The sequence below is a fragment of the Xenopus laevis genome, chromosome 6L (assembly GCF_017654675.1).
Source record: "Xenopus laevis strain J_2021 chromosome 6L, Xenopus_laevis_v10.1, whole genome shotgun sequence".
Lineage (NCBI taxonomy): Eukaryota > Metazoa > Chordata > Amphibia > Anura > Pipidae > Xenopus > Xenopus laevis.
The window spans coordinates 52,916,548-52,944,465 of NC_054381.1; the positions used below are offsets into that span (position 1 = coordinate 52,916,548).

A 27,918-nucleotide genomic window follows, 5' to 3' on the forward strand; every position below is an offset into this window, starting at 1 on the left:
TACTTGTGTATGCACTTTAGTGACTTATTTCCAACTGCCAGGCTGGTTGGGGTATTTACAATTGTCAGTCATAAGGTGCATCATCAAGGACATAATGTAGGGTCAGTAGGTGGTGAAAATAAGCGGTGATCTTGAGAATTGTTACTTTTGGCAACTTCACAAGGCAAGAAATTGTTATTCAGGTGAATTTTAGGTAATTTTCATATAGCAGATTATGCTTGGCAACTAAATTCTTCCTATATTTGGTTAGTGTCCAAAAATGCTGATGGGTTTCATTCTCCTTTTAAACTACCTTGTTTTGTAAGGGGTATTGCTGAAGTTTGCCCAGGAGTTACTTTTTGCTTCTGTTCTGCAATTCAGCGGTCATGGTTAATGAGTCATATTATTTTAAATTACTTTAAAGCACTGAGTGATTAAAGCTTCTTACAGCAATCAATAATTGGAAGCTGATGGTGTAGCAAAGTGCTGTTGCACAGATTTACAGTTCTATAGGAAAAAAATTTACAAAATACCCTTTGTATACCCTCCTTAATGCTGCAATGCTGAACCCTTGTCATTTACACAGTAAATATTGGGATATGGGATCAGTTATCCGCAAAACCTATTATCCAGAAAGTTCCGAATTACGGAAAGGCTGTCTTTCATAGACTCCATTATAATCAAATAATCCAAATTTTAAAAAATTCCTTTTTCTCTATAATAATAAAACAGTATCTTGTACTTGATTCAAACTAAGAGAATTAATTAATCCTTATTGGAAGCAAAACCATACTATTGGGTTTATTTAATGATTACATGATCTTCTAGTATTTTAAGGTATGAAGATGAAAATGACAGAAAGCCCCATTATCCAGAAAGCCCCAGGTCCCAAACATTCTGGATAATAATTCCCATACCTTTATTTCAAAGTAAAACAGACTTCTGTACTTGTATCCTTTGAGAAGAACAAGTTGGGGTTTCAAATGTAGTAAAGGGTTTGACCTACCCAAATGAGTATTTGCACAATATAATTACATCTATGAATACATAAAATATTTTTCCACAATCACCGAAGGTGTAATTCACCTTTAACTTTTAGGGGCAGATTTATCAAGGGTCGAAGTGAATTCAAGGGAATTTTCGAAGTAATTTTTTGGATACTTCGACCATCGAATCGAATAGACTACTACGACTTCGAATACGATTCGAAGTGAAAATACTTTGACTATTCGACCATTCGATAATCAAAGTACTGTCTCTTTAAAAATCTTCGACTTCAATACTTCGCCAAATTAAACCTGCTGAAGTGCTATGTTAGCCTATGGGGACCTTCTAGAGCATTTTTCTCCTTTTTTTGAAGTCGAAGAAAAATCGTTTGATCGATGGATGAAATCCTTCGAATCTTTGATTAGAAGGATTTCTTTGTTAGATCGAGCGATTTTACTTCGATGTAAAAAAACTTAGACTTCGATATTCGAAGTCGAAATATTCCAATTCGATGGTCGAATTTTGAAGCTTTCTCTACTTCGAAATTTGACCCTTGATAAATCTGCCCCCAAGTATGATACAGACCGTGCTATTCTGGTTTACAACAGGTATTCCTTTTTTTAATGTATTTATTTTTTATTTATATGGCTTTTTTTTTTTTTTGGGGGTAGCAATATAAAACCTGCTTTCTTTTTTAGGGGTTGTTTTAATTTAGATAAAATTGCTGCAAATCAGGATGGCATTTCCAGCTCTTGGTATCAAAATAATGTCTGCACATGATTCTTTAGGTGCAAATTCTCTGCATGTATTAATCCTGGGCACTATTGTAACCCTGAAATTGAGGTTACGTTAGCTCTATGGTACCCCGTATTAGTGTGAAAACTTGTGGGAATTCAGGAAAGGAGTCAGGATCGATGCATCACTGCAGGGCATAACTATACAGAAGTAGGTCTGAATTTGTGGGAAGTCCACAAGGCCCAGGCCTAGGGTAGCAAGATTTTAGGGGTGGCATGCCTTTCAGCTGCATTTTAATTTTTTGGAAGCACCAGGAATGTGCCAGACATTTGACAGCTTTTTCTCCTGTGTGTCTCATCTCCAGTGCTCCAGCGGAAACCTATGCATGCACTTGCTTGCATGGGGTGGGGGGGGGGGCGTGAGGGGCAGTGGCAGGCCCCTCTGCTCTAGGGGCACCCAAATCAGAAATCCGGACCTGTATGGAAGTGCAACAAGTGTCTGTAGAGGCAATCTTTTTGTGTCACAAATGTATACTGTACTATGAATAGAAAATTGTTTGATATGGTGTTACTGGTGTAATTATGAAACTCAAATTCCTTTCTTTATTAGCTTAGTTAGCAAGGAGGTTCTGGTGACTTCTGGGGAACTAGGTACTGTTTTCTAGACAAAGTGGAAATGTATTATAGGTAAGTCATTTTAATATTTTAAACTGTGTTGTGCTTCTTTGTATTGTAGTTAGGAGACTGCAAACCAGTGGAATCATGATTCAGGTATTTCCACTTCATGATAAAGAAGAACTGAAAAGATTAAGGCACCAGTGGTACCTAAGAATCAAGCTTGCCTTTCAGCCAATAGGTATGTAAACATGTATGCTTCTTTGGGTAAACTCTATTAATTACATTTAATTAATAAATATAGTTCTGTGGGGAGCATTTTTTTTTCTTGAATATCTCCTTTTGTGGCTATGATTAAAAGGGCACAGGGCCACTCTCAGGAATCATGGGCCCATATTGCTTGTTGGCAGGGCCATTACCTGACAGTGCCAAATAAGTATTATGAGGTCCATGTTTAAAATAAGTGCACCTAGATAAGACAACTGACCGTTTTCCAATACCAGCCAAATGTTCCTTTGACCTTCCCAACCCCCACCCATTTTTTACCTAAGCCCCTCCCATTTTGTAGCCTGTAATTTGGAACAGACGCATCTTTCCAGGTCCCTTCCTAGACTTCTCCTCTGTCCTGAAATGAGGCCAAAAGATAAATTAAATAAATGTATTAAATAAATAAATAAAAGTCAAAAACAACACTGGTATTCTGTAACATACATAGATGTTGGAATTTCCAAAAATATTTACACCATACAGTTAAAATGAAAATCTCCTTTCCTTCCTTTTCAACTGCATCGAAAAATAATTTATTTCACTGGCAAACCAGCAACTGCAAAGGGTACGGTCTTCGTACGGTCTTCTAAACCAATGCCCGGTTGCTTGAAGTAGCAACCAGATAGCCGTTCAAGTTCCAAAAGGCAATGCCAAGCTGCTCTGTACACTAATACCCCATATAAAAAAGAATGGGTTTGGTTTAAAACAGTCAAACTTTTTCTGAAGATTGACACAGCCATCAGCTTCGATAAATTCGTTAAATATAAATGTGTCTTATCTGAGTCACTCTGTTAATTATTCTGGTCAAGGCATATGTCATGCAGAAATTGTTGCTGAAGAGCAGTGTTCAAAATTCTTGTCTCTGCAGATATCTGCCTCTCATTCACTCGAATGGGAACTATGCTTCCTACTGACTTAGAAGCAGCTGTCTGTGAAGACTGGTATTTCGATTTCAGAAGTTCATATTTCTCTTTTAAAAAATGTTTTAGTGTGTTGTTTATTTGTAGTATTCAATAATTTTGCTCCGTAATATGCCCCTACAAAAGTGGTTAATTTCTAACTATTATTATTATTAACATGTATTTTTAAAGTGCCAACAATTCTTTCATTGCTTTTGCAGATCAAATCCAGCACTACTTTGGTGATACACTGGGCTTGTATTTTGCTTTCTTAGAATATTTTACAATGGCCTTGATTCCAATGGCTCTCATTGGCATTCCCTATTATTTTTTTGCCTGGGAAGACTATGACAAATATGTGATTTTTGCTACTTTCAACTTGGTGTGGTCGACTGTAATCCTTGAAGTGTGGAAAAGATTGAGTTCAGTCATGACATACAGATGGGGCTCTCTGATAATGAAAAGGCAATTTGAGGAGCCCAGACCAGGTTTTCATGGTGTTCTGGGTATAAATCCTGTCACAGGAAGAAAGGAGCCCATTTACTCAAGTTTCAAAAGACAGTTGCGGATATATCTGGTCTCTGTGCCATTCGTGTGTGTTTGCCTTTACCTAGCTAGTTATGTGATGATGATCTATTTTGACTTGGAACATTGGGCCCTTGCATACCACCAAGAACAACAGTCAACGTTCAGCAGCCTTATTCTTTACGTTCCCAGCATCATTTATGCGGTTGTTATTGAGATCATGAATCGCATCTACAAGATTGCAGCTGAACTCCTGACTTCATGGGGTAAGATTTATTTTAACTTGTGACTATGAGGTTGTAGTATGTTATCTGTAAGCGATATTGGCTGGCAGATAATTTTGGGCGCTGGGTGGTTAAAGAGATTCTGTCTATCTTTTAAGACTTCTAATCCATTTTAATAGTATAGCATGTGTCTAAAGCATATGGAGCAGTGCCTAGTTGATCTGGCAAAAGACAATTGCCAGAAATTTTTCCAGTGCGGGTCCTCCTCTCACCACTCTGTGGGGCAAATTCACTAACTTCCGAAAATTCACCAGCGCCGGCTTTGCTCACATAGCAATACTTCGCCAGGCGTAGATTCGCCAGGACAACGCTAATTCACTAAAATCCGAAGTTGCGTCCAGGGCGCAACTCTGGCGAAGTTGCGCTAGCGTTACTGCGCCAAGCGAAGTTGCGCTAGCGTTGGCTTATTTGTATACAGCGGGAAGTTACCGTCGAATGGGTGTATATGTTTTAGCATATACATTACACTACACAAGTCCAGGAGACCTTAATAATATTAAATAAAATAAAGTTGTTATATTGCCCTACACATGTGCTCAGTGTATAGTTTGTGTGCCATATGTAAGGAAATATATGGGGGAGCCTGGGTACCCAAAAAAATTTTACTGGCTTTTGCAGCCTATCACCCCGAAAAAGTAAAAGATACCAACGTTTTTTTGGGAATTTTCAAATAAGAATTGAAGAAGCCCTATACATTCCATTGCACTTCACCTGGTCTGAGCTGCGAAGGCAAGTCTGGTGGAACAGCTAACGTTGAGTAAAAGGCACATCTTAGTGAATTTGCGAAGTAACGCTCTTTCAGCAGAGCAAAACTGGCGTAAGAGTGCGAAGTAGCACTAGAGTCTATCTCCTTCGCTAGCGAAGTTATGCCAGCGCCCATTAGTAAATCGGCGAAGTCCCAAAATTACCTCACGCTGGTGAATTACGCTAACGTTAGTCACTTCGCCCTTTAGTGAATTTGCCCCTGTGTGCGTTAGGACTGCTTCCCATTAGCAGCAGTAATAGAGGTGGATAGGGGCTGTTTTCCATTGGGTGCCAGCAAAGGTCAGAACACCAAACAATTATTTTTTCAGGTGATGTCATGCATTTTTTACTTTATGGTTCAGGTTCTTTATTTTGTTAAATCATTGGAGGAGAAAAATCAGTATTCACACAAATTAAAAATGTGTGGATTTGACACATCCACAGTTAAACTGTATGTTCCATGTGTGTGTCTGTGAAATAAATAAATATATATATATATTTATTTTTTATGTACGGTATGTGTAAATGAGGATGAAATGTGTAGCCGGTAAAGGCTACTGAACCAAGATATTGATCAGATTTATGAATGTTTTGGTTTAGGAAAAATGATTGCAAAAACTGTGTGAGTGAGTTCCCGGATCACCAATATGTAATGCACAATTTATTTCTTTATTTGGTCCCCTGAAAAAAAAACTGGGGTTTCTGTTGAAGTATCAGAGCCACGTCACATGATATATATTGTACCTGATACATAACCAAGTGTCATGCCATTTATAATATATATTGTAGGTTATTTGTGGCACTAATGCCTTTTATCATATATATTATAGGTTATTTGTGGCACTGATATGTTGTATAGTTTTTTTTTAGTTCATGGAGAAACTGGTTGTGAACAAAGAGAGATATTTACTACATATGCTGCCTTTAATTTTGTGTTATTTCATGTACTTCGGCTGTGGTGTCATTGCTTGTATTAAGGGCAATTTTTGTTGTTGCAGCCAGCAACTTATGGGGCAGCACATATAATTACAGGTATAGGATCCCTTATCCGGAAACCCAATATCCAGAAAGCTCCGAATTATGGAATGGCTGCCTCCCATAGACTCCATTTTATCCAAATAATCCAAATTTTTAAAAATGATTTCCTTTTTCTCTGTAATAATAAAACAGTAGCTTGTACTTGATCCCAACTAAGATATAATTAATTCTTATTGGAAGCAAAACCAGCCTATTGGGTTTATTTCATGTTTAAATGAATTTCTAGTAGACATAAGGCATGAAGACCCAAATTACGGAAAGATCCGTTATCCGGAAAACCCCAGGTCCCGAGCATTCTGGATAACAGGTCCCATACCTGTATATTGAATTATGCTGGATAAAAGACTTAATTATTTGATTCAGGTTATGTATTTTGTGAAATATCTAAGAAAGGAGTAATGCTGTTTAGCAAAGGTCACACAGGAGGCTAAAATCAGAAACCTGGATGTAGACATTTTACAATAATAAACTACAGTGATATAATGATTTATACCGCCACACATCTCTGAAACAGTCCCTGTAATTTTAGAAATAGTTATTACAGATATTTATTTGAAATTGTTCTATTTGTATTCTGAAGAAAATCACAGGTTAGAATCTTCCTATCAAAATCACCTGGTGCTGAAGGTCTTGGTGGTAAGTAACAGCTTCAGTTCATGTAAAAGAATTGTATTTCAGTGTTTCTTTTTCTGCTATTCTCTCTGTCTCTCTGCCAAAACGTTGGTTATAATTATATATAATTATATATATATTTTATATTTTTTTGTTGTATGTCTCCTGTGTTGTGCCAAACCTTTTTCTATATATGTGTGTGTATAGATATATATATATATATGTGTGTGTGTGTGTATGTATATAGGATCTGTTTTACAGAAACCTGTTATCCAGAAAATTCGGAATTAATGGAATTCCATCTCCCTTAGGGGCAGTGTTTTTTTGGCGAAAATAATTTACTAAAAGGCGAGTAGCACACTTCCCTAGCGAAAAACCTTAGTGATGGAGAAGTTTTGCACTGTTTCACCAGGGTAATTTTTATCTCAGGTGAACAATTGTTAATCTGCAAAGTGTGAAAGTTTCTATTTGTTACACTTTTTGCCAAAGTCTATTTCACCAGGTTCTGCCTGGTGGATTAATAAAATTAAGCTACATCCTCAACATGATTATGTCAGTAACATCATATCCTGTATTCCAAAACAAGTTATAAAAAAGACAAAATTCTGGGGGGTTTTCATAACAAATCATGACTGACGGAAAGGACACCTGCGTTCTTTTGCCAAGACAAAATTGAGCATTTTGATGAATACGCTTACTAGTCACGAGATAACGTCTGACATAATTGTACAAAGCATGATGAAAATTCGCATATACTGAAAGTAAATCTGACCCATAGACTCCATTTTAATCAAATCATTGATATTTTTAACAATTACTTCCTTTTCTTTGTAATAATAAAGCAGAATGTTTACATGATTATTTAGTAGAGTTAAGGTATGGAGATCCAAATTACAGAAAGACCCCTTATCAGAAATACCTCATATCCTGAACATTCTGGATAACAGGCCTCATACCTGTAAATATAGTGGATAATGTACCCTCTACTGTAATTTATAAGATATTATTCATTATAATCTGCATTTAAACGTGTATAGGTTAGTCAAGAGCTTTCTCCCTTTGCTGCAGAAAAATGGCTGGTACAAATGTGTCATATTATTTGTTTAATAATAATATTAGTGATATGATTTTTCAGCATAAAAATTGGGGAGAAAAATAAATATGTCCTCCCAACTGTCCTGCTCTAAAACATTTTTTTTTTTTTTTTAACAAATGCTGCTAAGATGTGTGCTTCAGCAAACAATCCTACCAGCTTTCTTTATAAAATTTCCCTCATCTGCAAGCAATGTGCCCAGCTAAAAAGGGCAGAAGAGCATGTGCATTATGTTCATATAAACCAGAAAAAGAATATAATTATAATTAACAAATCTGCTTGAGGAACAGGCTGAGTGTTTCCTTCACTGGTGTAGAAAGTTTTAACTCTACCTGGGCAGATAAGAAAAAAATTACTTCCCAGGAAGATTTTTGGGCAATAAAAAGAATGCAGAATATTGTAGAGATAGATTGACACACCGTATGATTCAGGGGGTTATTTATTAAAGTTGTGTGTTCCACAAAATTCGAGGTTTTAAATTTTTTTTCAGATTTTTTGTAAAAAAAAAAACACAAATTTTTCGAGATTTATTATACCACGACCCTCAAAATAGCCTGAATCCGGAATTACACCATCTAAAACCTGTCAAGGTCATGTATAAGTCAATGGCAGAGGTCCCTTGAACCATTTGAAGATGTTAATAGCCTTCATTAGGTTTGTTTTTTCAGAGGGTTTTGCCAAACTTGAACAATTCAATGTTTTTTTCACTGAAAACTTGATTCATTAAAGTTTTCAGGTTGTTGACCCCAAACTCGCTGAATCAAGTTTTTTCCATTCAAGTTTTTTTTAAATGAGAAACCATCCGAGTTGTGAGTTCATTTAAGTTCTTTTGAGGTAAAAAAAAAACTGTAACATTCGACCTTTGATAAATAACCTCATCTTAAGTCTCATCTTATAATTGATTGGTGCATAAAATAAGATAATTCCTATGGAGGCCATGTATGTCTTACAGCAGTCCCTCCCTCTCCAACACATTGGGGCTGGTTTCTGACTGCTCAAACCTTTAATCGCTCATGAAGGAAACCCTGTGTGACTTAAAGGTACGGCAGTCATAAGTTGTCCCCTTAGTGTATAGCTGAATATTTACTACAGAAGTTCCATAAAATCAGATTAATATGTCTGTGCCTGTGGATGAATGTTTTTTTTTTACTACATTTATAATTTTTTAACCCTGTTTTCTTTCATTACAGTTCAACATAGTGAATTGCTTTTCATCACTTTTCTACATTGCTTTTGTTATGTGTGACATGAAGCTGTTAAGGCAGGTAAGTCCTGTCTCACAAGTGTCTTTATATTTTGAAGGCCTGGTGAACTTGAATGGCAATACTTATAATTGATAGTCTTATACATGCAAGTACAAATGTATTGTTTCTACTAATAAATAACCTAGAAGTTGTAGCAACAGAGTAAATATGTGCTTGGTTATGCATATTCAGAAAATCTCAGTATGCATATTCAGAAGCCTTATTTGCAAGTATTTGGCTGAATTCACTATTGGGATCCAGTATATTTTGGTAAACTAAGCTAATAAGACACAATTCTAATTTAGTTATTACAGATCCATAAGAGGGCTATTGTTAATTAAAGTAAGGGGTTTCTGGTCATCTAAAAACTAGTACTTGCAGAACTAGCTTGCAGAACTATATGGAAGGGGTGCCTGGCTATTTTCCAGGTTATGTTAAACATAAGGCTTTGCATACTTTTCTAAATTGCATTTGTTGTACTAACTCAGGAATCTCCTTGCTATTTACTTTGCAGTCTTGGTGACTGTGAACTTGAATGACAAGCTGGGCACATACCAACAATTGCATGCTAATGTTTAAATACTATCAGTATGCATACATGCTGTGTTTAGCTCCACTGACTGGCCTGGCTTCAGCCTATGTGCAGCTACATTGAGCAGATATCCATTTGAGAATGCATGCCTTTGTGTTTTACACAATCCGTACACCCAGTGTGCCCTTGGTGTAATCACCAATGAACTGACTTGAGTTATTAGAAAATTAATGGAAATATCTATATGAGCTAGTTATTATAGAGTAACATCAGCTATTTACTGAATTATGAGTATCTGCTACACAAACTTCTCAGCAGTGGAATAACTAGTTATTGGGCCCACAGCCCATCATTGGGCCCCTAAACTTTGGAAACAAAATATGTTCCATAAAGTAGGGGTGCACCAAATCCACTATTTTAGGATTCTGTCAAATACTGAACTGAATCCGAACCCAAATTTGCATATGTAAATTAGGGAAACAAAACATTAAAAAAGGATAGAAAGAGTAAAAAAATAATAAAAATTGTCCTTTTTTTTGGATTTGGTTCAGCCAGTCATTTGGATTTGGTCCAATCGGAATCCTGCTCAAACAGGCCAAGTTCCGAACCGAATCCTGGATTCGGCGTATCTTTACCATCAATTCAAGTTTTCAGGTTGTTAACCCCGAACTAGTTGATTTGAGTTTTTTCTTAAGTTAGAAACCATTCAAGTTGTGTGTTCATTGAAGTTCATTTGAGGTAAAAAAAAAGCTCACATATCTTTAAAATTCAACATTTTATAAATAACATCCTAATTGTGCGTGCTGGTTTCTGAGCTGCCATGTACCAATAATTTGAAGTGTTTACTAATCAGTCTTATATTGTGTATATGTATATTATATATATATTCAGTATATTGTGCTTTGGTCCCTAATCTCAGTAACTGACATCCTATAAAATCTTCTGTGTAGTATAGCCCTAAGAGTTGTCATTAGTGGTAGAAAAGTGCACCTACAAATTACAAGGCCTCAATGCAATATCATTTTAATGACCTCTCACTTGCAATTGTTATGCTCCTACTTGTCATTTATTTCCTGTGTGTCTAATTCCTAAATATAGCACGTAGGCCATATACATAACTATTTTTTCTTCCCTTTCCATAAATAGCCTTTGGAGTTTTCCTTCCTGGTAGCTCATTCCACTCTGGCTGACATAATGCTTGCGCAACAGAAATACACTGCCCAAAATACAGTAGCTGTCTGGAATTACGTTTTAAGCGCTGTCTGCTATTTTTATTCGGGATGGATGCTTTTGCCAGAGGCTGCTTTTGCCAGAGGCTGCTTCTCTCTTTCCCCATTCTTGACTATTTATACCTGTAGTACATTTAAGCGAAATGTAAGCCATTACTAGGGAAACAGCATATTTTTTCATTGTAGCAATTGGGTTGCAGAGTTTCATGCTTTGTACTGACACTGTATGTTTTGGTACACTGCATTCATATATTGCTTTGCACTTCATGTGAATACATGATAAATTCAACTTAAAGGAAAAGGAAAGCTACGGAGGCATTTTATTGCCAATAGATTAGCTGCAAAAGTGCAAGTTAGAATGCTATATTTATTCTGTAGAATGTTTTATCATACCTGAGTAAAAAGCTCTAGAAACTCTCTATTTGTTTAGGATAGGAGCTGCAGTATTAATGTGGTGTGACATCACTTCCTGCCTGAGTCTCTCCCTGCTCTGGGCTCAGATTACAGTAGAGAAGGGAGGGGTGGGGGGAGAAGAGCAAACTGAGCATGCTCTTGCCCAGGGCAATGAGGTTTAAGCTGAAGGCAGGAAGTCTGATACAGAAGCCCATGTGTACACAATAGAAGGAAAGAAATGCAGTATTTCTTTTGACAGGGGACTCAGAGCAGCACTACTTGGGGGGTTTACTGGTATATTTGGATGGACCTTTCTGACAAGGCTTACTTAGTTTTAACCTTTCCTTCTCCTTTAAATGTGACCTGTTTAAAAGCATTGCTTTGTTTCATCTCATTTTCTATTAACTGCAAAGTTAGTGAACAGAGCATGGCTTGCTTTGCTCTCCATAATTCTCTGAGGGAATGACTTAACCTAGGTAAGAAACATGTCAGCTTTATAAATGTTAATTTTGGTATAAATGTAAATATTCCAAGGTGAAATACATATACTATAAATGAAGACATTCTGGGGCAAATTCACTAAGCGCCGAACGCTAGCGTTACTTCGCTAGCGTTACTTCGCTAGCGTTACTTCGCTAGCGTTACTTCGCTAGCGTTTGGCATTTTCGTTACTGCGCAAATTCACTAACAAACGCTGGCATAGATTCACTAGTGTTATTTCGCACCCTTACGCCTGGCGAAGTTTCGATACGGACGTAACTACGCAAATTCACTAACGTGCGCAGTGTACTGAACGCTTCCTTTTACGCTAGACTCCCTTCGCCACCTCAGACTAGGCGAAGCACAATAGAGTAGATAGGGATTGCTTCAAAAAAAGTCAAAATTTTTTCTAAGTCCTAAAAAACGCTGGCGTGTTTTCTACATTATGGGTGATAGGCTGAAAAAGATCGAAAAAATTTTTTGGGGCTCCCCTCCTTCCCCCCTACATTTCCTGACTCATGGCAACTTACCTATACAGTGGGCACATGTGTAGGGCAAAATAAAATTTTTATTTGATGTTTTGAAGGTTTTCTAGGTATTTGTAGTGCTGATACGTATTCCTCCATTGAAATTTGAATTTGGCGCCGTATGCAAATTAGCCTTCGCTAGCGCAACTTCGCTTCACTTAACGAATCAACGCTAGCGCAACTTCGCAACCTTACGCTACCCCTGAGCGCAACTTCGGATTTTAGTGAATTTGCGAAGCGCTGGCGAAACTACGCCTGGCGCAACTACGAATCTTAGTGAATTTGCCCCTCTGAATCAAACGTTTCAATTGCCTTTATTTGGGCAGGGTTTTCCAAATTAATTTTTTATCATGTCTTCATAATCAGTTACCTAGAGAAATAAATGTTAGTAATAATACTCATCATCAGTTAATTTTAGAAAAGTGCAATGCAGAAAAATTGATCAAAGGAATTGCTATGGATTTAAGTAAACTGAGAAAAATGCAATAAAAATGTGCTGAAACAAAGAAAAATCAAATTGCACCGCTATTTCCTGCATGACATGCCCTTTGTAATGGGTCATAAACACTCAATGAAGATTCAGGCATTTATGAGGTGTTTTTACTGCTTTTTGGATTAATATAATGCATTAGTTGATGCATTAGACAACCCTTCAAAAGTGGTAGGGTATATAACTAGTTTTCATGCATTTCCACCAACCCAGACACTGGGGCTTATATAGAAACAGAGGACAGTTTAACTAGGTCTAATTACCCATAGCAGCAAATCAAACACAACTGCAAGGGTGGTCAAGATAAAATGGACATTTACTAACTGTGCTTGTGCCAAAACAAACTTTGCCACAGTTTTTGCCCTAGCTAGAATATCCTACATTCCTGATACTATTAATGGTTAGAATAACACTAAGGGGGTTATTTACTAAAACTCAAATTTATCTCATATTTTTATTAAACCAAGCTCGACTTAACTCCCATTCACGATTTTATCTTATTTATCAATAAAATAACTTTAAATACTGGGGTTGGGATAAAACTTGATAAAATCAAGAGAAAACTGAAGCATACAAATATTTCATATTTGATGCCCGAAAAGCTCGATTTTTTTTTTTCAGGTCAAAACCCTGAATTTTTCAGATTATTGGACAAAACCCAGCTCAGACCATGATATCTTCAAATTGTGAAAAGGACATCTGCCATTGACTTATACATGACCTCCCACTAAGTCAAAAATTATAGCAATCCGTATTGCACCTTTAAAAAAATGTTATCACTAACTACAATGGACTTAAATTATGAAGGCTATGAATTATCAACATGTTATTAGCGTAGCGATGAATTTCCTTAATAATTTAAAACACTCACCCAATCAAAACTTTGACCTGGGTGTATATACCCCAGTTCCCACGCTTGAGGGTTCGCATATAATTTAACCAAGCATAGATCTTGGAGGTGAATGCACTCTTCGTTTTATATTACGAGTGGTACAAAGAGTGCTTGCCATAATTCTTCAATGTACATGACCTTGAACAGGTCTGAGATGATTTTTGGATTCTGACTTTTTTCAAGGTTTTTTTTTTTTCTCTAAAAATTCAAGCTTTTGCCCAAAAAAACCTCGACCAGAAAAAAACCCCAGAGTTTAGTAAACAACCCCCTAAAGCTACATATGGGCGGTTTCACATTATGGTTTCCCTTAGATAGGCCCTACACATGTTACAGTACCTCTTTGAACCATAATAGGAATTTCCAAAATAATTGACTAATCAGGTTAGATTCAGATGTTTAATTAAAACTAAAAATAACAAGCACATATAGAGAGACCTGATGCTTTTACTATGCATGATGCACACGTACAACCTTTATTTTATCAGGAAAATATGCCTGTATTTAGGTAGGGTGAATATAATATACACAAACACGTTATTTATGCATTTTAATGTAACATTTTTCATGCAATGTTTTCCTGAGTGGTTTATATAAACTTTATTTCATGTAGCTGTAACTATTGCTCAGTTTATCATGGTAGCTTTATATGTTACTTGGAACCCTGTGTAAAGTGTTGGGAAGGAAAAGCAAACTGGTGGTTGATATGATTCGGAATTAAAAAGATGCTAATAACATTAATCACTTCTACAGTATGCATGATCCATTTTAAAATGGATTTATTATCTCAACATCCTTCCACTAGAGGGAGCTGCTCACACAGGCTTGAGCCTGTTCATATCCTAGCACACACCCAAAGCCTTTTCTAAATCATTGCAGTACATTTCATTATGCGGACATTGTCATTGATACAGTGTTATAGACAAAGTGCTAGCACTGCGTATTACATAGTATTTTCATACAAATATAAAATGTATATGATTTCATGAAAATTTATGTAAATTAGAATTCATATACAAAGGTTTGAGGCATAACATTTCATTCTTTTTATTTTTGTATTAGTATGAATCAGGGGCATGCTAAAGCCAACTGCGTCTGCCATGCTGCCGCCACTCCCCTTGCACTTACCTTTACATAGCCGGCGGGGAGAAAGAGGGGGCCACATCACCAGCACAGAGAGTGCAATTGCACTCTGTACTAGTAAAACCGAATTTCCAGTTTAATAACCAGAAATTTGGCCCTTAAATTTTTTTTTCTCACCTTGCCTCATGGCAGAAACACCCCTGGTATCAATGTATATTGTTATTTATATAGCTCTACTTGTGTACTATACAGCAGAACAGTAAATTATACGGAAGAAAAGTAAATTAATTTAACAAACAAGGGTCATTACAATAATAAATACAGATAAATACATACAAAGCACTCTTTCCTTATTTTCAAAGACAATAGGAAGGAGAGCTGTGCCCCATAGAGCTTACGATCAGATTGTATTTTATTGAATATTATTATCCAGCGCAGGTAGTTTCATATAGTGTAACATTGCTAAAATGCAAAAAGTATCTTCTATATCTGTGACTTTTTTTTAATAGAAACCAGACATGTTTACTTTTTGCTGTGCTTGATAAACTTGTCATACTGAATAAACTCAGGATGTTACTTACTAAAATCCAAATTTATCTTTTTTTTTTTTTTTTAAACAAAGCTCTACCAAACTCCCATCCAAAATGTTACCTTATTTATCATTAAAATAAATTGAATAAATCAGATGGCAGAAAAACTCAGACTTTGGACTTTTCTACCGATCACTTGATTTTTTTGGGTTATTGCCAGAAAACCCTGAATTCTTCAGAATATCAGGCTAAATCCAGTCCACGATATCTTCAAATTGGCATATGGACATCTGCCATTAACTTATACATAACCTGGGCAGGTTTGAGATGCCGGATTTTTGGATTGAGGCTTTTTGCAGCATCGGGGTATAATAAATCTCAAAATCTTGATTTTTTTTTTTTCCCCACGAAAAATTGGAGTTTTTGCCGAAAAAGCCCTACCAGAAAAAATCTAGTTTTAGTAAATAACCCCGTCTTAGTAATATTTACAAAGTATTTATTAAAATGCTCTATTCAGTTTCTAAAGTGTGTATATAATTAATACGGTGAAGAGATGCTCCTGTGTCTCAGACTTTTCTCAAGAGGAAACATTTTTTATTGTTTAATCTATTACCTGCCAGTGGGTGGTATGTGGAGATTAATATCATATATTAAAAGGGGCAATTTAACTCATACCTGTGAGTGTATCAACAGTTATTTATGAAAAAGTTTAGTGGATTTAGTGAAAAAATAGGTTTGACAAATTTGAAAAGACATTTCATTCAATGGCTGTCTGGCTGCCTAATCCACCAGTTCCAACTCTCCCCTGGTCAACCCCTTGGGGGGGGGGTCTGACAGGGAATTATAACTTTTTAATTTTTATTTTAGATATATACAGTAGCAGTCAGCCATCATTGGTATGCCTTCAGATTATTTAGCTGTATAATTATATCTTATTTATTACTTCTATTTTGGTACAGAGGTCATTTAGAACATCTTAGGACATTATAGACAAATAGCAGGGGACCTTTTTACCCATAAAGTGGATCACCGTACCAGAGGCCACCCCTTCAGACTAGAAGAAAAGAACTTTTATTTGAAGCAACGTAGGGGGTTCTTCACAGTCAGGACAGTGAGGTTGTGGAATGCACTGCCGGGTGATGTTGTGATGGCTGATTCAGTTAATGCCTTTAAGAATAGCTTGGATGATTTTTTTGACAGACATAAAATCAAAGGCTATTGTAATACTAAACTCTATAGTTAGTATAGGTATGGGTATATAGAATTTATGTGAAAGTAGGGAGGGGTGTATGGAGGCTGGGTTTTCATTTGGAGGGGTTGAACTTGATGGACTTTTTCAAACCGATTTAACTATGTAACTGTTACTATCGTAAGTAATTTATTTTTCTAAAATGGGATCATTTTGATCATTCATTATATGTGCTGTTCTTTTGTTTAGAGTTTGGCAACTCTGCTCATCACTTCTCAGATACTTAATCAGTTTGTTGAAGCTTTGCTCCCTTACTGGTTACAAAAAAGATCCAGCCGAAAAATAAAGAAGAAAGTCAAATCATTGAATGTGGATACAGATTACACCTTGTTAGAACAGATTCATTTGGAGAAAGACATGGATACTTATCTGGTATGTATGATTGGGTAGTGCATTGCCACTATAGAATATTTGGTTTCTGAATAAGCAAGCAGTCAATGCTTGACATATTGATGTACTCTATCGAATGTAATATACAGTTAGGCCCATAAATCTTTGGACAGAGACAACTTTTTGCAGCTTAAGGATGGTGGAGAGCTCCTTTAAACGCATGTTTAAACATACAAGCACCCCCCCCCCAAATCAACTCCAGGGCATTTATCTGCTTCATTGATAATTACATAACGAAGGAATTGCCCACACCTGCACATTGAAATAACCTTCGAGTCAATGGTCCAATTACTTTTGAGCCCCTGAAATGAAGTGATTGTGTTACAAAAAAGGCTTTAGTTCCTCACATTTTTATGCAATCTTTTTGTTCAACCCACTGAATTAAAGCTGAAAGTCTGCAGTTCAACTGCATCTGAGTTGTTTCATTTAAAATTCATTGTGGTCATGTACAGAACCAAAATTAGAAAAAGCTTGTCTCTGTCCAAATGTGTTCTGTTTTTAACTTAAGTCCTAAAACTAGATAATGAGAATTGAGAACTCAGTTACATAAATGAGTCAGTTTTATAATGTTTCTTCATTAATTTATTGAGATTAATGATGTTAAATATTCGTATGAACCAAATCTGGATTTGGCGCATCCCTATTTTAGACCATTTCTAGCTGTGATATAAAACTGATAAAGGCTCCTTCTAGGCACAACTCCTAGATATATATTTTTTATGTAGATTCACTTCCTGTTAACAGAATTCTGTGATTGTTTTCCATTTTCTTGTTTTTTTTAGCTTGTGTGTTCTGGATGCTTTTTTTACTTACTGTTTTTTGCTTGCATTTTAGGGCACTTTTGATGACTACTTGGAGCTGTTCTTACTGTTTGGCTATGTGAGCTTGTTCTCCTGTGTTTATCCTTTGGCAGCTATATTTGCGGTACTTAACAATCTCACTGAGATGTACTCCGATGCATTAAAAATGTGCCGTGTCTACAAACGCCCATTTTCTCAACCTTCAGCCAACATTGGAGTTTGGATGGTAATTGTTTTTAATCTCCATTTAGAGAAGGCAGTAAATGTAATAAAATTAAAATGAATTCTACTGCAAGGTTTCTGTGAAATTTGCTCTTCACAGTAATAACTTACACAGTGTGCTCCACTCCCCAGTTTTGGGCTCAGTAGCTGATAGCTCTTCATGTTAATAATATCATAATCACTGTTATAATGCACTGTATCAGATTAGCTTTAGCACTGATACAGATGCTTTTAGTTGGGCTTGTGTTTACAACGAGAGTATGACAATATGCTATGACAAACACATAATGGATTATTTTGTACACAGGCTTTCTGCCTTATTTGTGGGGACTGCTAGAGCTATTTGGAGCATTCTGAAACTACAGTAATAGTGACAGGCAGATCTACTGAAACTGATGCATTTTCCATTGGCTAAAGAGTATACTGTTTTTTTTGTGTTATTGCAGCTGGCATTTGAAACCATGGGTATTATAGCAGTTGTTACAAACTGTACTCTTCTTGGAATGTCTTCGCAAGTTTCCGGTATTTTTGAAGATTCCAAGAGAGACCTTATTTTAACTGTTGCAGCTATAGAGGTAAGTCAATTTTGTGTCAAGGAAAATAAAGCTCTCCCCTTTTTTCTATGTTTATCCCCTTACAAGGGACACAAGCCCCCTTTCTGAACTTCATCATTTTCCAACTAAATATCTGATGCCATTGTATCTGCAACAACAGCTGCTGTTTAGACCACATTGCATTTGGTGGGCTGCTTGAGTTTGTGATATCTCCATGCTCCTGGAGCAGTCTGCTTCTTGTTCGCATGCTTGGATCACCATTCATGAGGATCCATGATCTGGCTCAGGCCAACATGTGTCCCTTGATATTGCTGCAGAGCTCTGCATTCTTACCAATGATATAGCAACATAGGAAGGTAGAGCCTTCAGCTTTTGTGCCCATAGGATCAGAGCAATCTCCTTTTGCGCCAGTTCTGTATGCCTATTGCAGCACTTTGCATTGGGAAATAAATAACAACAATACATTGTTTTCTTTTTGTAAGTCATCAGATTGGCATTGTCCCAAATTACCTTTTTGAACTTTGTTTTTTTTTTAAACTGACCATTACATTTGTATATCTGTTTTGAATGATTTTAAGTGATATTGGGTGGATTTACATCAAAATACTTTCCAACTGAATATATTTTAAAGGTAGCTAAAAATAAACTAAACCCAGAAGTTCTTGAAAAGAGTTTTCTGCAATTACATTTTAGGTTACTGACAACACTAAAACTATTGTATGCCATACTCAGTCTTCTTGTAATTGGCTTGTGTCCACTTGCAGGCCATATCTTCATATGTTTTTTCCTCTTCTTCCCATTCCTCATTAGCTTTTGCTTAGAACCACTAATTCATTACAACAGAACCGTTTTTACAATATGTTTGTAACATCTAAAAAATTGTACTCAAACACTGAGTTTCCCAGGGAATGTCACATAAATCACACACACACACTGTACAAAGTCAGCTCTGTCAAAGCTCACACAAGAGTTACAGAGGGTAAGTACACCACATCTTTCACTTCTGGTTTGGAAATCTGGATGCAAGCCCTACTTTTTAATAATTTGCAGCTGTCAACCCCCTTTGTCTGAATTAGATTTGTATGAAGGCACCATCTCAGAAAATGTAAATGCTTAGAATGACAGCTGATTAACTTGATTTCCTAGCAACAAAGCAGTGCAATACAGCATGTTTGAAACCCATGTAATTCCAACTGACAGAGTCAAAGAGAATTCTGATTTAATGATGCTTTATTCATTTAATTCCAGTATACCTACAGAAATGCTGATTTTAAAAACTCAAGGCATCTTGTTAACTAAATTGAAGTGAAAAGTATTGATGTCCCATGATGCCTTTTTAACCCTTTTTACTTTCAAAATCAGCTACTAACAAAGTGTCTTCAACCTAGATCTTCAGTTTTTCTTTTCTTGCTTTCAGTGAGGTTTATGTTTAAAATAAGTGTTGGGGACCCCCATATTTAATAAAAGGCACACAGTTTGCCCATTGGCCAAGAAATGATGCCTGCCGATTGGTTGCTATAGGTCCCCAACCTTTTCTACCTGTGAGCTACATTCAAATGTAAAAATAGTTGGGGAGCAACACTAGCATGAAAAAGTCCATTGGGATGCAAAAAAAAAAAAAAAATTGGATTAGATATATGGTAGCCCCTATGTGAACTGGCAGCGTACAGGATGCTCTGTTTGGCAGTACATCTGGTTTTTATGCAACAAAATCTTACCTCCAAGCAAGCCATTCAAAACTAAGCACCTGCTTTGAGGCCACTAGGAGCAACATCCAATGGGTTGCTGACGAGACATTGGTTCGGAGTAACTGTTATAGGTGAAAATTGTAGCAAACTTTGAACTTTATATTACATAATCATCTGTGTTTCATACCTGATTGAATACACTGAATGGTTAAAACTTAGCCAATTCCTTATTGTTGAATAGTCACCTTGTAGATTCACTTGATTGAGAGTGTTCTGTGCTGTACTGTGCATACACATAAAATGTTATTGTATGTTAGCCATACAGCTGGAACATATGTGGAAAGACTTGTAGTTTGATAGATTCCACATACAGCAGAATGGATATAGTTTAGACCTTTTCTAAGGCTGTCCTGGAATTAAACAAATGTCTTATTGATAGCATTTAATTGAATACCTTGCTGTCCATAAAGGCATTTTGGATGAAAGGATTGGCCAGTTGATGTCCCTGGAGCTGTGGCTGCTTGTTTTCTGTACATCCATTTCCTTGCTGTCCATAAAGGCATTTTGGATGAAAGGATTGGCCAGTTGATGTCCCTGGAGCTGTGGCTGCTTGTTTTCTGTACATCCATTTCCTTGCTGTCCATGAAAGGCAATCTGAATTATGCATGGTAGGACAGAGACTTATCACAGCATGGGGCAGCAGGGAGTCAAATTGGTGAGGATTTTCCAGTTTAATGTACCAAAGGTTATGGCTGCTTGCAGTATTAGCTCATAATTGATTTATTTTCAGCTGAAGTAAGAAGTGTAAGAACTCAAGAGTATTTGCTTTCAGGAGGGAGATTTAAATTTTGAACCACAAATACAATATAGTCAACTCTCACATGTGTCACTGCAAGTCAACACCTGCAGAGATAGATAAGAAGCCATTGTTGTTTATAGACATAGTCACATGCTCATGAAATGGAATATAGTTGTCAAATTCATGTTCCCTGGATCAGCCACTAAGTCCAGGAGAGGGGACTGCTACAATACTGTATGTTTTCAGAGTTAATTAAATGTGGTTTGGTATCATGATGGTTGAGAATAGTGAGAAGTAGGGAGCATAAGGTAAAGAGAAGTAAGGGTTGGAAAAACTGGGATTGAAGCAGAAAGCTTTGGTGAGAACAGAATAGCAGAAAGTGACAGTGTGGAAAATAAATGCAAAAAAAAAAATAATGGTGACAAAGTTAGATTAGTTGGTGATGAGGCAATGGCGAGTAGAAAAGAATATGGAAGGTGAAATGATAGCATTAATGCAAGTTGTTGAATAAAATATAATTTAAAAATCAGAAAGTATGGGTAGGAAGGAGATATAGAGGTGCAGTAGGCTATTTAAGGCTATTAAAGACAAATAGGCATAGGTGGAATTTTGGCATGCCAATGGCAGTGAAAAAAGGGAAGGGGGGGAGGTATAATGCAGATTTTTGATCGAAAGGTAATTACTGAAAAAAAGTGGAAGGGCAGGAAATTGTGATTTTTTATTTTATTGCACACGTGCTGGACAAGACCAACACTTGTCAGTGTAAAACATAGATGACAACCCCTTTACTCTCCATATGATTCCTCTTTTACTCTGATCTTTTGGTTTTCTTTGTATACCCTCTTCTAGCTTTTTTCCTGGTTTTGTTCTTTCCTTTTTCTCTCTTTCTCTTTCCTCTTTTTTTTCTTCTTGAATCCAGAAGTGTTATCTTCTTCATGTCATGGGCTTTATAAAATGTTGAGCATCAAAAAGTTGCTTCAGCAGGTATACTTATCTCTTGCAGAATGTAACACCTGTGATGAATTATGCTGTGTGTGTTAACGATGCAGAATTATGGTTCTTTGGTTGAATTGTTAATTAAAAATTAACACAGATTTTTAAAACAACCAGATATCATGTCATCGCCTTATTTTATTGTTTGTAGATTGGGCAGTTCTGGCACCCTCTTTTTTTTATTTGTTTTGACATTTGAATTGCATCATCATTTACTAGCTTATTAATGTTAAATGAGAGATACAGATACCCCATAGTTAGCATTTTGTAGCAGTTTTGACTTCTGTATTGCAAAAATAATTGTAATGGGTAGTGACAGCAGAGGTAGGCCTTCTCTCTTTAAAGTCTTCTCTTCATAGTCTCTTCCCAGTATGGTTGCCACATTGCCTGTGAAAATTATGTTTAATGCTAATGTTATTTAAAGGGAAAAGAGATAAAATATAGGAAGGCTAGTATTTTTTTTAAAGAAAAGGTGACTACCAGTTACATAGGCCCAAAAAACAGAACAATGAGTGCTACTCCCCTTACTAGTTGTAATTTACCAAAAATGTTTCCATTACAGCTACAATGATACAAACTCACCAATCATTTTACTGAAAAGCATGGGTGTCACTATAGAGGAAACAGACCCTGCAACTGCTGGGGGCACTGGGACTATAAGGGGGGCCCTTGGCACTGATAATCAGCTTTAATATATTTTCATGGAAAATGTCTTGTTGCCAAAGTTCAAGGGGCGCAATAATCAGTAATTTCAACTGATTGTACTTTATAATAACCAGTCAGTCCCCTGCTGGGAAGTTTATGTAGGAGAGACTCATTTAATTCATTAGTTAATTTATTCATTAACAGTCAGGGGGCATTCGGGGCAGTGGAGTTTGGCCTAAATTTAAACTCTACCTGCCCCTGTCACACTGCTCTGCACATGATACCCATGTTACATAGGTAATTAGTCAGAAGTAGTTAATATAAATAGTAATAATTATTTATTAATGTGATAATAATACACCAGTTTATTGAATTTACTTCTGTCTGTCCTTGTTAAGCTTCTATGCCCTTTGCTTGATTTACAAGTTATACAAACATTTGTTAGTTACATTAAATTCCTAGGCAAATCAGGGCATTTTTTGCATAAGTTACGTAACATTTGCAATGCGGCCCGGCTCCCCTTCCAAAGCAGATTTCACTGGGCCCAGCACAATAGTACCCCCTCTCCCCTTGATTGCAGCCCTGGGCATGAATGTCACAATGTACAATAATCATTCAGGGAAAGAAGCTGATTAATCAGTTATTTGTAGCCTCAGCTTAGGGTGTGTCTCTATTTTTTCCTTTTATACAATTCATTTTCCTCCAACATTAGTAACTAAAAATGCTTAATTGTAATTTTTTTATTGGGTTTAACAGAATTTTAAACTTATCTAGCTATACTGAGAAAAATGCTTAGGATCACCAGTTCAGCAGTTCTAAAACAGTGATAACCCTTCAAAGTTTTTAAAGAAGCTCTCATGTCACTACTAAGCTTAGGAGAAAAGGCAGAAAATGAAGTTTGGCTGGGTTGCAGCAGCTTCTGTGTTGCCAAGTTATATGATTCTAAATATATTACCAATTAGCCTTGTATTGTTATGTATACTTTTTATTGTGAGTCAGTCCCTAAGCTCAGGCATATGATAGCCCAGATCATGTGCTGTGAATCAACAGAAAAAATGTTGGGGAGCTTCTGGGAGGATCTTCAAAAGCACAAGGGTTCACTGTTAAAGGGCTGTGATTACTTTGCGCTAGTAAGAAAGTCCAAAACATAAGGTGTATAATTTTTTAGCCTAATACTTTGTTAAAGGGATACTGTTGTGGGAAAACATGTTTTTTTTTTTTAAACCCTTCAATTAATAGTGCTTCTCCAGCAGACTTCTGCACTAAAATCCATTTTTCAAAAGAGCAAACTGGTTTTCTTTATATCTAATTTTGAAATCTGACATGGGGCTACTAGACATATTGTCAGTTTCCCAGGTACCCCCAGTCAAGTGACTTGTGCTCTGATAAACTTCAGTCACTCTTTGCTGCTGCACTGCAAGTTGGAATGATATCACCCTCTTCCCTTAAATTTTATATGGTAGAGTGAATTATTTGCAGTGTAAACAATATAATTTAGGAATAAAAAGTACACCATAAAAATCATTACAGAATCCCTGTATCCCATATTTATTGCAGCATGTTTTTCTCTTTTATGTGGAATTTTAAAAAAAATTGGATGGAAATGTTACTTCATAAAATAAGAAGGAAGAAATATCCCATTATTTTGATTGAATTAAACAGTGTCTGAGACAAAAAGTTAATTTTTAATTAAATCTTAAAATCTCCAGGGAGATATTGCCAAGGGATGCTTGAAGTGTTTAAATGATATGTCGCTGTAACACGGCATCTAATATAGCTCAGTCATAGCACAACTTTTGGTTCTATTGAGTTTATGAAATCCATTTATATCAAGCAACTGCATAGAAGCTGGCAACTTGTTCTGCTTGTCAATGACAAGATATATCAGGGTTCATATGTCCACCAGTGCAGTATGCAAAGTTCAATTTCAAGCACAGTGGTCAGGTTTTTTCACACAATGCAGCACTTTTTCCCAGAATTCCTGCATCATTTGTGAGTTCAATGGGGCGTTTATCTTGGCGCATCTGAGGTTTACCCACTGCAGTTGTGGGCAGGCTTGGCTATAACATTATATATATATATATATATATATATATATATATATATATATATATGTATATATATATATATATATATATATATTCTTCAAAACTTGTTCTATTAACTCTGATCTTCTGTTGAGTAAAATTATTGTGTAAACCTCCAGACTAAATGGAAAAAAAAATATTTGATAAATGACATTACTTATTACAGCATATTTTACTCAATAAGAAAAGTTGAACCCTTGACTTTAATTGGTGCCACTACCATTGAGCTTGTTTAAAATAATGCTGTACATTTCTGCTGTAAACACAGAAAAGCACAGCATGTTTAATCGATACCACAATTTGACTTTTTTGTGTAAGTAAATCTTTAAACACAGCTTTATCAATACAAATCTATATTCTCAGCTATTCAGTGTCTGTTGCTAGAATATGTGTAGCTATAGCTTGGACAGAAGTACAATTTTGCCCCTGGAGAATATACTTGGATATATTTCCTATCAAGCTGTTGAATTCTGATCTGACATTGTTTTCAGCTGTCTGAAAAATTACTGGCAGTTTAAAAGACTGTAGCCATGGAAATAGAGCAATTACTTGGCCTGCTGATGTCTAAGTGGCAATTTAGTATGCTTCATTATGAATACCAAATCTTTCACAAGGTTAATCAGCAAAACAAATGACTTAAATCAGTCTTTTTTTCATTCCCGTATTGCTTGTTTCAGACTATGCTTTGTGTTTCACCAAAACTGTCAGTCTTATAAAAATATATTTTCCTACTGTCAAATTTTGCACCTCAGTGCAAAATAACTTTAGATAGATGGCACACAGGGTTTTTTAGGAGATTTGAGCACAACATTTTAAAATAGCCCAAAAAAATTAGAGCATCAAATTAACCAAAGCATTCACCAGAGACATTGTGTGCAGGCACAAGTACTTTTTAGGTGATATCAAGGTAACTCTATTGTGGGGGTGTTTGAGTACTTTGGCACTTCTCTTTTGGGATACTTAAAAGCACAAAGCCAAGAGCACCAAAAACAGCCCCATGGGCCAGTGCCACTGTTTTTAGTGTTATTGTCCGTGTGTATCAAATCATCTCAAACTGAAATCAGTAAAGATTGCATGTATATGATTCTCAATAGTGCTAACATTCACACAATTCTCAATGATCTCCACACGAGGCAATATAAAAATATGCATTCAATAAACAGTGAATCTCACAAAGGTAATTTAATGCTTTAAAGTAATTTCACACAATGATCTCCCTAGCTTTTTTATATAATCTCCTTTATAGGGCAGCAGATGTGTTACCAAGAGCAACTAAGGGCCATGCGTAGGCACACAATCATGTCTTTAATGATGCATTAAATTTACTTTAACCCTGTTAAAACCCCATTTGATGTTCCAGTTGCTGTACCTAAAAGTATATGCTGCATTTCTATGGTACACTATGTCTAGTATTTGCTTCTCAAAGGTCAAATACAGTAATTGAGTTTTTCCCAAGGGTATTTCTAGAAACACATGGCAGGAACGTTTGTCTCAGTTGTTGAAACATTAAATTCATGGGAAATGGTGTTCTTTATTGGTGTTCAGTTCTATACAGCACAACTATAAAGTTTGAAAGGCCCAGCATAATGCCTCATTTACCACTGCAAGGTAAAATGGTATATACAAGTTGTTGCACATAATTTGTCTTGCACCCAGCACAAATGCAGCAGTTGCGCATTTTCATGTCAGTGAGACAAAAAAGGGAGATGTACAAGTGAGCCTTATATCCGCTCAAGGGTAAAGTAATGGGCTAATTGCAAATTACACATTGCTCCTCTGCATATTCATGCTCCTCTGCATAAGGCATGAACTTTTATTAAGCTGTAGATAAAAACAGGTTGGCCAAAGTCCAATAACATGTTAAAATAGGGGAAAAGCATCAAGTTTCTTGTTTCTTAACAGTTAATGCTGCAGTCCTCGTTAGCCTGCAGTTATAGAACAAAGCGAATGCACTCGGCATATGATGAATGGCTATGATCTATGAACAGGCATACAGTCAGCTTTCTACACTCGCCTAAATATTTGAAATTTAGGCAAAACAATGAGGTATCAGTCAAACTGCAGAGTATTCCCGCATCCCAGCTGTCTTGAAAAATGTTACAGTTTCATTAAAACAAGGCCCTTTTGGTATCATAAATGAAAAACACTGCGCCTAAAGGAACAGTATACACTCTTTTTAAGCATTGTTTCAATAAATTCATCTTACACAAAACAGGGCAGTTCAAAAAACAGGAACTATCGTCAAAATGAATTGTAATATATGCTTCATTATACTGAGAACACATTTTCTAAATACAATCAGTTAAAAATTCTTCTGCATCTTTCTGAAATAATCACGTTTATCTTCACTATCCCTCTCTCAGCATCTGTTTCTCTTCATTCTGTCCTCATGCAGGAGTTGGGTGTCAGATAGTTATTGAGATTAGTGAAGATAAACTTGTTTATTTCAGAAACCGTACATAATTTTTAATTGTACTGTATTTAGAAAGTTTCTTATTTCAGTGTGCTGAAGCTTATATTATATTAGTTAACCAATAAGCTACATTCTACTTTCTGATCCCAAAGAGTCAAACAAAGCACCAGTACACTGACAAGTTTCAGTGTAAATAAATCCCTTCCTTTCCCCTGCTACATTCTTAGAGCAGTGCTGTCCAGCTGGAAACCCGCTGCTCCCTCCTTGTGTGACCCTCTATTAAAGTCTGGCCTTTTTGATGTCTTACCTTTGTTTAAACTTCAAAAGGTATCAGAACTGAGATTAACTGTGACCTGCATTCTTCACAACTCAGGCTGTAAAAGTGTGTAATACCCTGTATAGTTTACACTTGTAAGCACCTCCATTATTCACACCGGCAAGAACATGTATTATTCACACCTGTAAAAACATGCATTGATCACATCTCAGTCATTGCCCACATTTTTCACCTGTTCAAACCTCAGATTGTAGGATCAGCACTAGCATTGTACCACTCTACATAATATAGTATGTGCTGTTTATCTTAGAGTGGTCCTGCTAGGTTTCCCTTTCTCCTAACCTTTACCTGTGTGCCATACTCTGCCTATCCTACTCTGCCTGTATGTGCCATTCTCTGCTTGTCCTACTCTGCCTATGTGTGCCATACTCTGCGTGTCCTACTCTGCCTGTGTGTGCCATACTCTGTCTGTGTGTGCCATACTCTGCCTGTCCTACTCTGCCTGTGTGTGCCATACTCTGCCTGTCCTACTCTGCCTGTGTGTGCCATACTCTGCCTGTCCTACTATGCCTGTGTGTGCCATACTCTCACTGATCTACTCTGCCTCTGTATGCCATATTCTGCCTG

At 36.4% G+C, this 27,918-nt stretch overlaps 1 protein-coding gene across 1 annotated transcript in view; it reads left to right on the forward strand.

The window, feature by feature from the left end:
• The window catches only part of ano10.L (anoctamin 10 L homeolog), a 132,355-nt gene that overhangs the window by 12,290 nt on the left and 92,147 nt on the right, over window positions 1-27,918 (forward strand). The window contains exons 6-12 of the mRNA XM_018267483.2: window positions 2,437-2,556; window positions 3,703-4,272; window positions 6,653-6,708; window positions 8,968-9,042; window positions 16,613-16,795; window positions 17,648-17,839; window positions 18,282-18,410. Of these exons, the coding sequence (XP_018122972.1) occupies window positions 2,437-2,556; window positions 3,703-4,272; window positions 6,653-6,708; window positions 8,968-9,042; window positions 16,613-16,795; window positions 17,648-17,839; window positions 18,282-18,410 (1,325 nt within the window). The remainder of the gene's footprint in view (window positions 1-2,436; window positions 2,557-3,702; window positions 4,273-6,652; window positions 6,709-8,967; window positions 9,043-16,612; window positions 16,796-17,647; window positions 17,840-18,281; window positions 18,411-27,918) is intronic.